The 15,276-nt window shown below is 43.3% G+C and overlaps 1 protein-coding gene across 2 annotated transcripts; it reads right to left on the bottom strand.

Annotated features, from left to right (window-relative positions):
* Positions 1 to 896: 896 nt before the first annotated feature.
* mier2 (mesoderm induction early response 1, family member 2) lies at positions 897 to 13,373 on the bottom strand. Of its 2 annotated transcripts, none has more exons than XM_076727251.1 (12): positions 13,354 to 13,373; positions 10,936 to 11,101; positions 10,160 to 10,273; positions 9,935 to 10,046; positions 9,177 to 9,256; positions 8,823 to 8,892; positions 8,582 to 8,733; positions 8,068 to 8,149; positions 6,777 to 6,871; positions 6,526 to 6,656; positions 5,736 to 5,878; positions 897 to 4,151 (listed from the first exon to the last, which is right to left on the bottom strand). In XM_076727251.1, exons 2-12 carry the CDS (start codon positions 10,960 to 10,962, stop codon positions 3,697 to 3,699), a joined length of 1,461 nt encoding a protein of 486 aa, XP_076583366.1. In that variant the 5' UTR covers positions 10,963 to 11,101; positions 13,354 to 13,373; the 3' UTR covers positions 897 to 3,696. The 2 variants fall into 2 exon arrangements, with proteins under 2 accessions (XP_076583366.1, XP_076583367.1); XM_076727252.1 differs by lacking the exon at positions 13,354 to 13,373 and adding an exon at positions 4,975 to 5,079 and having other exon boundaries at positions 10,936 to 11,296.
* Between the last annotated feature and the right edge of the window lie 1,903 nt (positions 13,374 to 15,276).

Below are 15,276 nucleotides of genomic sequence, written 5' to 3' on the forward strand. Positions count from 1 at the left end.
GTAAAGAGCATCTTTCACATTTTTCTCATTTTTAGCAGCCAGCGTAGCTTCTCCTGAGGTGATGAGTATTCAGGTGGTTGCAATCTGCAGTCTCACCACCAGGTGTCACTAAATCCAACAAACTGGTTTAAATGTAATTTGCTAGATTCCATCATTGAGTATGTCAAGGGTGAGCATGGGTTTTGGATGTGTGTTAGATGAGGGGGAACATGCAGACTAGAGTAATCGGGAGTGTGTCACTAACCCTGCAGTAGGTTAGTGACGGTGCATTTAGGTGTGTTAACATTTGCCGTCGTGTTAAGAAGAGTTAGATTTTTTCCATTTGAATGTCCAAGGACATGGTATTAATGACTCTTTGAGTGACGAGTTAAAGACCTCATGCAGGATTTGAAAACATCTGAATCAGATTAATGCAGATCAAACTTTTCTTTCCAATAAGCACATTTGTCAGTCCGCTATTTTTCATTTGTGGACTTCATCGCTAGTTTAGCCTTCAAATTAATGCTCCAACTTTGACCGTTTCTACTTGTAAACATATACATTGCAGAGACAGAGTTAGCAAGGGGAACCAGGCAACAAGCAGAAAACAGGATAAATGCAGGTGAAGAGGCTTGAAGTGTGGTAACGCTGACAGACAGCAGAATCTACAATCTGGCATCTGAGTATTTGTAGAGGTCTTGATTATGGAGATGAGGTGCAGCTGGTGTGGTTCAGCTCTGACTCCTGCACGCCCGTCTCCACCCGTCTCCACTCACACAATCAGACACACAGACGCACAAGGAGAGAGTGCCACTTCCGCAGTGGCAGTAGATTAAAGAGACACAGAAGCACGACAGCATCAGTTAGCAGCATCAAAATAAATACTGAAGCAGTACATTTTAGTTTTACTTCACCCATCTTCATTTTAATCGTTCCTTTTTTTTTTTTTTTTTTACAAAATATAATTACAAACAAACAAAACAGAAGCAGTACAATATATAAATTGCTAAAAGTAAAAGTAAAAATAAAGAATTAACAAAAGGCAGTGATTCAGCGCCTTTTCTTACCCTCATGGTCTTGTCCTGAACCCCCCCCCCCCCCATGTAAACAGTCAAACAACAAACATCTCTGCCAACCAGTCCTGTTGCAGTTTACATCCATGTCTGTCCAGACTCATATGTGTAATGAAGACTCTGAAGGAATTTAATGAAAGGTTTTAAGTGTAATTTTTTGGCAAAATGGACACGTATGATTCCAGTGAATAATTTCCAGTGAGAAACGTGCTGTCTTCACTTAGAGGAGCACAGAGGACTGATAGAGAGCTTCATCACATGGTGCAACGACAATCACCCGAAGCTCAACATCAGCAAGCCCAATGAGCTTGAACTGAACAACAATGCTTCAGATATGGATGCTGCTGCAAAGAAGCTACAAACTGTAAAACACGGATGCTTCACACACATCTTCAGATGATCTATACAATCAGCACAGCTTCAAGGTGGACCACCAGAGCATCACCAATTCAGTATCTGACCAAAAATAAAATATGCTCACAATCTCCTCTTCTGAATGTGTTTTGAGAGGTCACAGCGACCGTGAACCACCAAAATCTAATCAGCTCACCCTTGAGTCCAAGTGAGCGGGCCACATTTATGCCAGGTTTGAGGAAATTCGCTCCAGGTGTTCCTGAGATATTGTTCACACAAGGATTGGACTTATGGATGGACAACCCGAAAATATGATCCCTCCAACCATGGCTGTCGGCGGCATGGAGGCATCACAAAACAATCATTGATCTGAAGCTGGCTTGGCTTTTAACAGGCATTACAGGAAGAGCTCCTACGTTTATAGACAGAAATAGAGAATAAATACAAGGACAGATGGAAGGAAGAACGTGGGGCTAAATCCTTTCCTTTCCTGTAACTTTTCCTTTACCTCTTTAGAAACAGTAAAATGTACTGTTATGTAGAAGAACATACCAAATGTGTGTGTATGAATACACAAATCAATACATCGTTGTAAGGAATGAATAAAAATGTATGAAATTGTTCCCCAAAAGAGGCATCTTAAAGCTGTGTCATCTCCTTTAAGTTACATATTTTTAAATGATCAAATCAATCTTGAACTGTTAGATTGTTTCAATATATGAGGCTGTAGGTTTAATATATATCTGCACTAATTAATTTGAAGCTCCCGCTGTGCTTTAGAAAACACATGAAATAATATGAGATGATAAAAGTAAATTGAGATAATAAAACTTCTCAAAATTCCACTCTAAATGGAGCCCATGAGATTCTGGGGCAGAATAAGTTGAGACTCTTCTTAACAGATTGGCACAATAAAATATATTACTATTGGAAATGTTAACGGTATAATGAGTATATTGAATTTTGTCCAGCAGAGGTCAGTGAAGGAAACATTGCAAAGGAAAAAGATTTGTTTAATCCACAGCACAGTCTGGATCTGTTGCACTCTGCCGCTAAAAATACCACTTTTGTACCGTTGTTCACACGTGCTCACCGACTGGACGACACTTGACTGTAAGAAGCAAACAGAAGGTGCCGGAACTTTAAATTTCACGTTTTACTTTTACACCAACAAGCTGAGTCTTAAACTTTTAATAATATCCGATCAGTCCAGAGTGAGTGTCTGACTCATTGATCAGCCGTCTTGATGATCATCAAAGTTTCAGAACCTGAGAAACTGTATTTGCATTCAGTGACTTAGTTACGTTCCCCTGTATGTTTTACATTGACATTTTATTGTGTGCCTATTCTGCATGTCAAACCCTTAATGGTACTAAAATATTCAACATGTTGGAAAAAGGTGGTCAGAAATGACGACAAACCACCAAACTTTTATAAATCTCTCCGTGAATCTTCAAAATGAAGATGAAAACTCCCACAAAAGCAAAATTTAAAAATATATATATATAAATTTTGTGCTCCTTTTCCTCCGCCCGTATTCAAATCTCAACCTGTTGTTGAATGTTTCAGCTCTTTCTATTCAAGCTTTCAGACAGGTGGAGGCAGGACGTGACAACAAAACAGACGTGAGGCTGAAAACGAGGAGTCAATTCCACGCTTGATGTTTAAAAATGGAGTATTCTTCATCGTTTGAAGGGACAGATTTTACTCTGCGGCGCTCTCCAGAGACTGATCTCAAATGGCTGCAGCGGCAAAAAGCACAGATGTAAAAACACATGATCTGCTCTTTCTGGAAGAAGTTGGGATAAATCTGAGCTGCAGTCCAACTTTTCCATCCTGATAAATAAAACAAAAACAAAGCAACAGTGGTTAACGTCATCAAGCATTGATCGGTTTCAAAAACAGGCTGCTGGCCGCTTGCGTGTGGTTTGTTTGCATGGTTGCTGCAGCTCTCATCACCTGCACTGTGCTTTCACAGGTATGTATTAATTACAGTCAATCAATAGCATTGCCATGGTGCAGGTAATCAACTGTTAATAAACACATAATCAACACCTGAAAGTGGTGATTAACACTCAACATTCCACAATGGACAGAGGGTTCAAGTGTCTCAGTAGAGGGTTCAGACAGACGAGTAACCCCAGGTAGTCGGTCCGATCCTTTTTCACACTGTTGAGTAAATGCACTTTTTGTCCTGGTTTCTTCAAGCCCAGCGTGAACACGAGCGCCAATCGAAGATCTCAACGCAGGGCGAACCACGAAGAGTTCAACTCAGTTTTGATCTTCCCCTTCACTGTGTGAGAGAGCGGGGATGCTGGACGGGAGAGGGGTGCAGAAGGCCGCCAAATGCCTGGAAGTGTGACGGGAGGACAGCAGATGAGGGAGGCGAGGCAGACGGAGACAGGCTAAATTCCACCTGCAGCCCACGGGGGGAGCCAGCCCCGCCGCCCGCTGTACCACAGTCAGGGCCCTCAGGCACAAAAGGCCCACCGTGCATGTGTAGCTGGTAGAAGCAGGAGCCTGGGAGGTGAAGGTCGTCATGGCAGGATGGAGGGCTCCCGCTGGGCCACTGCGAGCTCTGAGGGGAGGGCTGGGACTGGAGCCGAACCGGAGCCGAGGGACAACAACTGCCTGAGCCAGGATCCCGCAGGTCGTCCATGGGCGGGAGAGAGAAGGGGCAGCCAAACATCTGCTGAGGACATCCGTCACCACACAAGTCTGACAGCCCCATCACCAGCTCACCATCTGGACAGATGCAGAGGAGTTCATGGCATGAGAGGAGGCACAAGTCTGCAGTCATGTGATCTATCATTGATTTATTTGTTCTAATAATGTTCTGTGTTTTATGCACGTTTTCAATTAAATTATCATCATCCAAAAAAATGTCAACACACAGTATTACTCTTTAATGACACTGAGCTGGAGATTTGATTTGATTGGCATCAGTGTGTTTCTCGTTAGCTATGCAAGCAGCTGTCAGAAACATTCAACAAAGTGGCTCTTAAATTAACATCAGCAGAAAACTCGAACTCTTGAATTGGCATAAGGCCTTATGAGTCGTTCTGTCTTGCCAACCACATGTTAACAATTATCTGCTAAATCGGGCAGCAAGATTTCACTGTTTTTGTTGTTCTGCATTGAAGAGTCCCTGTAGGTCAGATTCAGTTTGTGTGTACAGTAAATGCTCCACAGCCATTAGGACAAACTGTAAACTTGTTCATTGTAAACACGAGAGATTTCAGTTGTTAATTATGGTTACGGTTAAATGTTACACGCTACGTGAACATTTATTTTGAATTCATTTTTAGCACAAATAGAGTTACATTTGAGTACATGTGATGGAAAATGAATTTTACACATAAAAAGAGGGTGAGGCCTGAATTCATCCTGAAATGGCTCAATATATCTGACATTGTTTGTAACATCATTTGAGGAGGCTGTATACACAAATATAGCTCTGTATCTTCTGGTCTTAAGTGGAATTTGATTATCAGCTGCAGGAAAGTTAATGACATTTGTTCCCCATCACCACATTACTCTTATTCTCTCTCTGACTCCCTCCTGTCACCTTCTTTACCTGCAGGCCCAGCCTGCTTTCTGAGGCCTGTCTGGACCGAGTTCATGGCTTTAAGAGAAAGCGGGGGGTTCGTCTGCGCCGGGGACGGCCCTCCTCCTCTGGAGCGCCGTGGCGACAGGTGTGCATATACACACACATACAGATACAGACATGCACACGTGCACGCACAAACACAACAGCACAAGATGCACAAGAAGCAAGAAAACAGCAGGGAAAACAAAGGAGGAGAGACAGAAATGATTCATAACATAAGATAATGAATACGTGATGTCAAAACAAAAGGCAAACCATGTCATCAAAATAAGACACTCGTTAGACAAAAATGAAGTCCGTAGAACTGCATGTAAAACATGATGGATAGCAGAAATTATGTGACACGGTATGTGGATGGTTTATTTACAGACGGGTGAGGTGACGCAGCTCTTTGTGATCCCTAAGTTCACTGTGTGAAGGACGGGTTTACAACACGCTCTATCTGCCAAATGGTCGACTTCCACTACAAAGGAAACTAATTAAATCAGTGGAGATCTTCTCAGCTTTAACGGTGTAACATGTGCTTCTTTGTCAAGTGACTCTGTGTCGCTGTAAACATGAGATAACAGGAATAATACTTCAGAGAATTATGGATATAACACTGGCTTCACTCTTCTGGTGTTGCATCTGTAAGAGAGCAAATTACTGTCTTGGCAACAGTTTCCGGAATTTGAGCCACTGGCACCAGATGCTTGTAAGAGAAGACCTCAAAATTTTACCTTGTTTGTCCAGATCCAGGCTCGACTGGGGAGGTAAAGGGGACTCCAGCTGCCCGGTGCCCATGGAGCTATGAGACAACAAGCCTGAAGAACTGTTGCTTCCCTCCAGCTCCCCAACCTCCCCGTCCTGGTCTCCATCCTCCCTGCAACACACAACATGCTAACACTGTTAGCACAGTATAGTGGACATCAACAACAAGCATTTCAAGTCCTCCCTCTGCACCCAATCTCTAAATTTGATTTTAACAGAGCTTTGTAATCTATCTCTGACATTTTTGCTGCTCTCCCAACACCATGGAAGTAAATGGAAACTTGTTTGGTGCCCAAAGAATTGAAAAAAAATGACAAAATAAAATCAACACAACGGTTTTCTTTTCCAGAATCAGTGGCCCTGTTACCTCATTTCTTCAGTAAACAGTAGGTCCACACATGATATCCTGTTTTTTTGGCTGAACCAGCCCTTTGAGGTCACTGGCAGAGGTGTACCCACTAAACAAATACAAGTTTGAATTCAAGTTAAGCAGAAATCGGAACAGGCACTGTTATGAAATAAGCACCGGATGCACATTATATGATAAAGTACTGCCCATTACTTCACACCCCATCAGCAGGCACACACTGCATGGGTTTTAACATGGGGTACGGCATGACATTGACTTGCACACTGCAAGATTCAGCCTGTTTGCAGATGAATGTTTTGGCTCAGGTGTGATCTCTCTTTCTATCTCTATTTATCCTTCTCATTCAGCTTGACGATGAATCTTCTCATTCGTGTTCCTGCAGGACTCACATGCTTCCTGTTTGCAGGCTGTACTTCTTGCGGCTGAGCCTGGTGGCCTGCTGGGTAAAGTACTCGTGACGTTCAGACTTCTTCCACATGTAGTAATACTCCACGCACTCCCCCACCGAGCGCGTTCGTACCTGGGGAGTTTTTAGGGACCCAAAGATCGATGAGTACAGCGTGTAGGTAGGTCATCAGTCAGGTTTGGACAACAAAGTTCAGGAAAGACTCAGCTGACGTGTTGTCTCCTCAGCACTCACCTTATTCGCCTGAATGAGGTGGAAGTTTTTCCCGTAAACTCGATAGCCGTGCTCAAAGCTCCTGCACTCCTCCTCACTCCAGGCACACAGCTCTTCTAAAGAGAGGAAAAAGGCACCGCGAGCATTTTAGCAACTTCAATTCATATTTTTTATTTAATAATCAATGAAAATGAATTCAGTGCAACCACAGGTTTGTGCTGCAGATTTTCACAAAGCAGGGCTCTGAGAATGTAACTCGATGATCGGTTTTGACCTGAATTTTGTCTTGACGGTAGCAGTAGATTTAACTGGAGCCTACTGCTGAATAAGAGGTCACGAGTTCACAGCAGTGAGTCAGCAGCTGGTGCTGCATTGACAGGGGAGCAGATACAGCCGTATTCTGCAGTATCCTCCAGCACACATGCGTTCCTGGGGCTCAAATGTGGGCCTGAGTTGCTGCTCTGCACCTGCGCACTGACATTGAGTTTCTGGAGCATGTCACTTCATGAGGAAGGTATCTTTACACAGTTTGTTCCCTTATTTTTCCAAGAATATTCTAATCTCATCCTACAGTTTGGATGCAGGTGGCTCTCTTCATATCAAACAGTACGTCCACTGACTGCTCTTTGGGAGTTAAAGGCACTTGATGAGCACTTGGAGATCCCCTAGCTTCCTCTCTATTGTCTAAGCCCCGTCTGTGCTGATCCCCTCAAAGTCCTCCGATTTCAGATCAGCCTCTTTCAAAGAAGTGGAAGAGATGAAAATCAACTATAATCCTCCTTCACGTCATCTGCAACAACAAACCTGACAGTGATATCAAAAAACAGCCTTTCTTCCTGTCACTTCCTTCATCCTTTTGCAGAGCAAAATGTCTGTCATACACATTAATACACTCAATGGTGCTGCTTGACAGAGGGACAGCTTTCAGTTTGCTGGCAGTTGCTTGAGTCATGATGAAAACCACATCAAATCGCAGCAGGGACGACTGACTCCCCTTTTGTTGTGTGTGGCTTTTATCACTGAGTCAAAACAACAGCTTTGCAGTTTTTTTTTTTCCTGAAGAAAAACTTGGGCTCAACATGTGACGTGTCAAAGTGATGTCTCAAATATTTTGCCTTCAACCTGTCTGCAGCTTATATATGAGACACTCAAGGCGCCCAAAGGAGGCTCGCTCCCCTCCTCCCCCATTTTAGGAGGTTTATCATTAGAGTCAAGCAGAGATAAGTTTCTGTTACAGCTGTGAGAAGTTACTGTGAGTAACATTGAGAAAATACAGTATACTGTGACTGTAGGACAGCAGCAAGGTTCTTACCACTAAACACTTTAACATTGAAGCGTAATCGTCTCAGTGCCTCTTCTGCATTGAAGTTGCATTTCACTAGCTCGTACAGTGCCTGAGGATGAAGAGGAGAGGACAAGGGTGAGCCAAAAGGGTTAGACTGTTGACCTCTGTTTTGACAGAGTGGAATACAGAAGACCTCCTGTTCATTCAATGTCACACAATGACCACTGACAAACGATTCAGCCGTCCATCTATCAGCTGCAGTTAGCTGAAGTAGGTGAATCATTATGTGGAGATAAATGAGATCAATTCAAGATGGATTTTCAAGTCTCGAGATGATTGGGACACAGCTCGTGATATAATCGGTACAGCTGATTACAAAGGCAAATGTTGAGTCAGCAGCTGCACAACTTCAGACACTAGTTTCCCTCCATGCATTCATTACCACCGGTTTCTTTCAATACGTTTAAACAGCATGTTTTTCCTGCTCAACATACAACACTGAGCAGAATCTCTGTCTTCTGGGATGTGATTTAAAGCGTACCTGTTCGTTGTCTCGGACAGTGTCCCCTTGTGTTCGTGTGCATGCTGCCCCCTCCTGGCCACGTGGCATGTGTGCATACAGCAAGAACTCTTCCACTTCATGCACCGGCAGAACACCGGGCCTCCACAGCAACTGGTCCTCGCTGCTGTAGGCTAGAGGAACAAAGAAACGCAAAGAGGATGAGGTTTATACAAAGATCATACAAGTAAACTTTGCTCTGTGATGTTTCTCAGACGCTCACCTCTGTCCTGGTAGATATATGAACCAAGTGGAGGGATTTTTGCCTGGTACATGGAGCCAACCATGATCTCCTGAAAAGGAGACCAAAGACAGTGTCATAAATCTGAAATGTGTCACACCAACCATTTGTTGAAGTCTGCATTGTGTGGCAGCCTTCTTCAGACAGAGCTGCCCAACCAAAGAATTCATTTAAAGAAATAATCTTCTGTCATTGCTTCAATATTTTGTCAAAAGGTGCTTGCTGTGATTTTCTGTCTGCACAATAACGTCTCTTACGTAAACTGAGTAAACTTGTGTCTGTTTCACAGAGAGTCCAGTGATGATGAGATGTGTGTTCTTGGCCTCGGTGGCCTACCTTGTGCTCTTCATTGGAGGGAACAGAGGCATCATCGGAGTCCTCCTCTGATGAGCTGACTAATGTGTCTTTGTCTCCACCTGAGAGACAAACCATCAGAGAGCAGGATGAGACGGATGTCAAAAGGTTTTTATCTTAAAGTCGTGTCCTTCTGCTGACAAATCACAATGATGTTATTAAAAAACAACATTTATGAAACTTTAGACTTGTTTTATTAATTTAAGTAAATCCTAGTGAAATAAAAATCAGTTTCTCAAGAGAAACCCACCCACGACAACAGCAGGCAGCACTGGAAGTTATAGAAAGACAGCTGCAAATTCAATATATCTAACTTAGTATAAAATACAATCCAGGATAAAGCAACCAACAGAAAAGAGAAAAGAACGAGAGAGAAACAGGTTCTTCCTCTCCTTCATCTTTTAAGAAATTGAGTTTTCATTTAATTTCTCCTGGGTGCATCAAGGATATAAAACCAGCGTATCTGCCTTATATCCAGTTTTCATTATATTTTGTGGACTCAGCACCAATATTGTCACTCACTTCAAACAGAATCACTACCAAGGAAGGCTGTTTGATTACATTTCCTTCAGTTCAGAAATGTGTGAGTGTGTTTGACGTCATTCAGTCATATGGAGACAGACATATAGTGCAGTAGATAGAACAGAATTTATCAAGTCAACCCTCCATCTTAAAACTTTTCTTTAGTGGGAAATTCACTTAAAATGTCATGTGCAAATGTACGACTTTGTGTGGGATACCCTGGAGGCGGCGCAGCAGATCTGAGGTGTTTGAGGTGACTGAAGGGGTGAGGTCATCAGCTGACGATTCTTCTTCCTCCTCCCCAGGAAAGAGATCCTCAGTTATTTGATCCTGTACAGAGCACATAAACAACAATAGAGCAGCACAGTTTAGCAAAGAGCACAAAAAAACAATGCAAACACCAATAATAGATCAGAAATCAACAGTTCTCTGTTGTGTCTCACCTTGTCCAGTGTCATGTCGGGCAGGCTGGCAGCCACGTGACAGGTCTCCTTCTCTGGATCGGACACCGTGTAGCCGTACAGAGCCAGCAGCTCCTCCAAAGGAAGCTCACTGGCCTACAAAAGGGAGAGTGACAGAGGGAGACAGCAACAGGTGGAGGGAGGTGACAGGGTTACTCCCACATCTGTCAGTTCAATGATCTCAAAAACACTTTCCCCCTCTTTTGCCTGAATATCTTCATAGCTCGCACTTTTTGACACTGGGCACATGTAATGTTATATTATAAAGTATTAGTGTTTTGCTTGTGCTCCATCTAAATGCGAACAGAAAGGAAAGACAGCGACACTATGAGGTGTGTGGAGCTCTATGTGTTACTCTGGGCTCTGACGCAGAGCGTTCTGCCACAGGCCACATGCACTCTCAGGTGGTTATCAAACACATAATCTAAATGGCAGTAATGCAAATTTTGTCCAACGGCTTTCTGTCTGCAGCATCCAGGAAAAAGTTGCATGAAAAAAATCCCAGTTTCTCTGTTTGGGGGGCTTTATCTGTTTGTGTCCAAATAATACGTCCACATTCAGCTGATGGATGGTTCTGGTGCTCTGACTTATTGACAGCTGTGTTGTTTACATTCCGTTTTTGCAGAAGCAGAAATTACCAAAAGTAATAATAAGAATATTTTACAATGGGTTAACTGTTATCTGGTGCATGCCGGCCTGCAGCCAAGTTCCCATAATCACACAGCAGCTAGCTTTGACATGGCTGAACTTGACCATACATTGTGGGACTGCGCTGCCATCTTCATGGGGCGAAAGTTCTCCTCCAACTCCTCTAAGGCCTGTTAACACTTGTGCTTCTCCTGCTGAGGGCCGTCATCACTGAAGCTCATCCACTCTCCACTAGGTCGCAACCTCCACACTTATCTTCAGGGGCTTTTCACCCACCTACACACACACACACACACACACACACACACACACACACACACACACAGAGCATTATTTGTACAACAATTCATGTAAAGTCATGTAACCCAGCGTGGGGGTGCATTACAATATAGCAGCACATTCCTCTGTGCGTCTGTGGTGCACGTGCACACATGTACACACAAGCAACATGCGGGATCAAACGGTGGCTGATCCTGGCTCATCCCATTACAGATCAGCTGACTCCTGACTTTGAAACCGCCCTTTTTAACTTATGAGACCGGCTGTAGGGACAAAACGATCACACTCTGCAATCCACGGTCCATGGCACTCAATTGTAACTTTAATATAATCTTACTTCACAGCCTGTTTAAATCTACTGCAGAATAATCAGGCAGCTCTCTACAGAATGTTTGGATTTGCTTAAAATGATCCTTTATATTTTATATTTCCGAAGTAGCCAGCTTTTGCTTTGGTGATGGTCTTGCACACTGTTGCCGCTCTCCCAACCAACATCACGAGGAGTCACCTGGACTGGTTTTCTGACACACTTGTGAAGGAGTTCCCATATATTCTGAGCACTTCTTGGCTGCTTTTCTGTCACTTCGCGGTCCAAGTCCTTCCAAACGACCCCACTGGGTTTACACTGGGTGACTGTGGAGGCCAAGACACCTGGAACTGCACCCCCTCTTGTCAGAGAGCCCCAACATCACCTGAAGGTGTGTTTGCGTCACTGTTAAAATGTTAAAAAACTAATGATGGCCCCACAAACTACATGTCTGCATGTCTTCAAAATGCTGTGCTGGCCATGCTGATTAAATGCCTTGACTTTTGAATAAATCGCCAAAAGCAAGTAACTCCCACACCATCCCTGCTCCTCCTCCACGCTTCACCGTGCAGATACACGTGCAGGTACCCTCCATTCATCTTCTTTACATCTCACAAAGACATGACGGCTGGAGCCAAAACTGGCACAGATTTCCACTGTTCTGTCCTCTCCTTGTGTTTCTCAGTCTAGGCTGTTCTCTTCTTCTTGTTGGTCTTCCTCAGTCGTGGCCTCTTTGCAGCTTTTCAGCCATGAAGGCCTGATTCATGGCCTCCTCCGAGCAGTTGAGGAGGTGTCTGCTACATGACCTCTGTGAAGCACTTCTGTGGTTGTTAGTTGGAGGTTTCTGTAACTGAACTTGGTCTTTCCTCTCCTGTTTGTTCAACTGCATTCGGAGATACCTTCAATAGTTCTTGAAATTTCCTGGATTGACTGACCTTCATGTCTCTACTTAGTTGAGCATTTCTCCTTTAGTCAAATATACCAACGTTATCTCATCACAACTATCCCACTGATCACCTTTTGCCATTTGACCCCATGAAGCCTATTATGAAACATATTTGCCTTATTTTAACACTTTGTTTACATCATCCCACGCGTGTTATTTAATAGTTGTGAAGCTTCAGAGTCGATGCACAAAGCAGATCAGGATCGACATAAGAGAAACACACTGGACGAGAAGGTGTGTCCAAACTTTTGACCGGTGCTGTGTCTCTGATGAGGACACGCTGAGGCCACAGAAGACGAGTTTACTTCACGGTGAAACAACTTGGTGCAGGAGGCTGCAGGACAGCCTACAGGAGGGTGTCAACAATCCCACCACTCACTGAATCACACTGCACCTCTGCCGACTCCATTCCTGCTAAAGAAGTTGTAAAAGTGCACTGAAAGCGTAAATATTAATGAGGTGTGCCTCTTCCAAGCCACCGGGCGCTGTCTGGCTGACCAGGGGCGCTTTCCTGTGACTTGGTGCTGAACGTCTCTTCCTCTCTCCGGCTCACTGCGAGCGGCGCAAGAAGGAAATAACTACTTCTCAATATTTCCGAAAGAGACGGTCGGAGTTTACCGCCACCGAGTCGTGACATCTCTCCCAACTTTTTCACTCACTGAAGCCACTTGGTCGGCGGGGCGCACCTGAAATAGTTCAGCACCCCCGTGTTAAACCCCGCCGGGCTCCCTATTGTTTCTACGGCTTAACTATCAAGGCAGAGGGAATGGCTCTTTAAAGCCAAGAACGCGGAGAGAGGCGATACGCCGGAGAGCTTCTCCATTTCTTCCCCCGCTTCCCAGTTAAAATGCCCACCGTAGCCCTCCTCCAGCCGGCGTTCACCGGCCGGCCAACCCGCCGACAGTCGTGTGTACCGTCCGGAGTGCCACAAGTCTTAAATTCGGCCCAGTTTCTCTATCATTTGGGTCATTACATTCCTCGTTTTCGCTCACTTACCTCCGCCATTCCGTTTCTGCGCAAGCTTACTATTGCCCGGATGTTGTAGGTCTGCTCCTCTGACTGCTCCGTTTATTGCCGCAACGACTCAGCGACAGCGACTGAGCCACGGCGAGGTGCACGCCGACATTCGCCGTTTCCAACTTATTTCGCTGCTCTTTTTTGCGTCGTTTGACTTCTGACTTTTAGAAAATTTCCCCATAGTTTTTCACAACTTCCCTCCCACTTTCGGTATCACTTCTTATATTAGCCTCTTTATTAAAAACTTGACCGTGAAGCTAAAGCTCGTGGTTATATTATGTTGGTGGTTATCACTTATTTTATATTTAGCTTATTTATTTGCTTATTTAAGCATATGGAGGATAATACTGAAGTTAGACTTGAATATCATTGTGGTGCCTGTGGTCTGTTATGTGAATGAGGGAGGGACAGGACATGGTCAGGACAGATAAAGACAGAAGTCCTCTGCAATGAAGGATCACAACAACAGATATGACAGGCAGATACTTCATGCATGTGTTGACCAACAGGTGACATTACTCAACCACAACAAACACAACAAACACTGATGATTCAGCTCATCCGTCCCGGCAAACAGGATGAAACTGAGTCCTGGTATCAGTCACAGCCTTCAAGCGACAAATAAACTAATAAAACAGAGAAAAATGTATGAAAAAAGCTCATATAATACAAAATTAAAACAGATATTCATTTATTTTATAAGAGATTTCTGCCTCAAGTCTTTCACTGATATTAATGATAACATTACACTACAAGATTGCATTTGTTTGACTCTATAATAAACTGCAAATTTTATGGATCTTCATTTTTGGAGTTTCTTCTATGTATAAAGTATGTATGTATGAAGTTTACTGATTTATATATAAATCATTAATGTTATTATTTTTAACAGAAGGATGGAGAGAAGCCAAGAAAAGACATCACACTCTTTTCAGTAGTAGTGCTCTTTCCCAGAAGTGAAATGTGTTGAAATATTAATGTACACGTTCTTCAGCCTGATGTTACTGAATTTAAAGTGTTGACTCATTTAAGTAATGTAATGGTGACTCATTAAGTTCTAATGCGTAAAGTAAATGTGCACTTATACACAATATAATCCACATCACTTGTATGTTTGTTTACAGCTACGTCTTCTGGCTAATGTGCTCAAGTGTTTATCATTCAGAATTAAAAATGCTTTGGGTTTTCAAACTGTGTCTGTGTTTGCTCCACTTTTAGCATAAAGTCATTTAGCATGAACACATGGCATGGAAAGGTTTGTGCTGGCTAGTTTACTGGGTGTGTGTCCTTGAGTGTGCCTGCGTGTCGGCCAGTAATAGATTAATTCAGAGGTGAGCTGGTCTGAATGGCTTTCCTTCTTCAGTGCAGTGGGTGTGTAGTCGGTTAGTTGGTTTTGCTTTTATTGCACAATAAGGATTTGAACACTAGAGGATAAACAGGATATACTGCACTGAACAATAGATGTAAACCTACTGGAAATCAATTCAGAGCCACACAATTGTCACAGTGTGAGGCTGACAGGATAACAAAAAGTTGCTGACCTGTGTGCATGCAGTGTAGACAGCATGCATTATTCAAATAACAAAAACTGTTACTTATAACATTAGATTTTGTTACAGCATCCATACATATCTGCTTCTTAATGTGCATATCTCATATTTTCTGTTTCATATGGCAGCTGTAACAGTAACCCGGCTGGATCAGGACAGTACCTGAAGTGTTCATCCATAGGCACTGAGAGACTTCTCCTCTCTTTAATTATACAAGCAAGGACACTTTGTTTGTCTCCTCCGGTTTCTTCAGGGTCTGTAACTCTGTGTGTTTATGTGAAAAAGAAAAGCTGCTCAAAAAAGGAGAAAGTGAATGTTTTTTAAGGCTTTGTTGGTGGTATGTACGACTATT

This window comes from Chaetodon auriga, chromosome 3 (assembly GCF_051107435.1).
Source record: "Chaetodon auriga isolate fChaAug3 chromosome 3, fChaAug3.hap1, whole genome shotgun sequence".
Taxonomy (NCBI): Eukaryota; Metazoa; Chordata; class Actinopteri; order Chaetodontiformes; family Chaetodontidae; genus Chaetodon; species Chaetodon auriga.

What these genes read in the sequence shown, in the direction of transcription:
- mier2 (XM_076727252.1), bottom strand. Translation starts at nt 10,962, where the DNA reads ATGAAGATGGCAGCGCAGTCCCACAAT. An exon ending in CTGTCCGAGACAACGAACAG is followed by an intron (nt 8,150 to 8,581) that starts GTACGCTTTAAA and finishes CTTCATCCTCAG; the next exon opens with GCACTGTACGAGCTAGTGAA. An exon ending in TGGGCCTGCAGGTAAAGAAG is followed by an intron (nt 4,152 to 4,974) that starts GTGACAGGAGGG and finishes GCATCTGTCCAG; the next exon opens with ATGGTGAGCTGGTGATGGGG.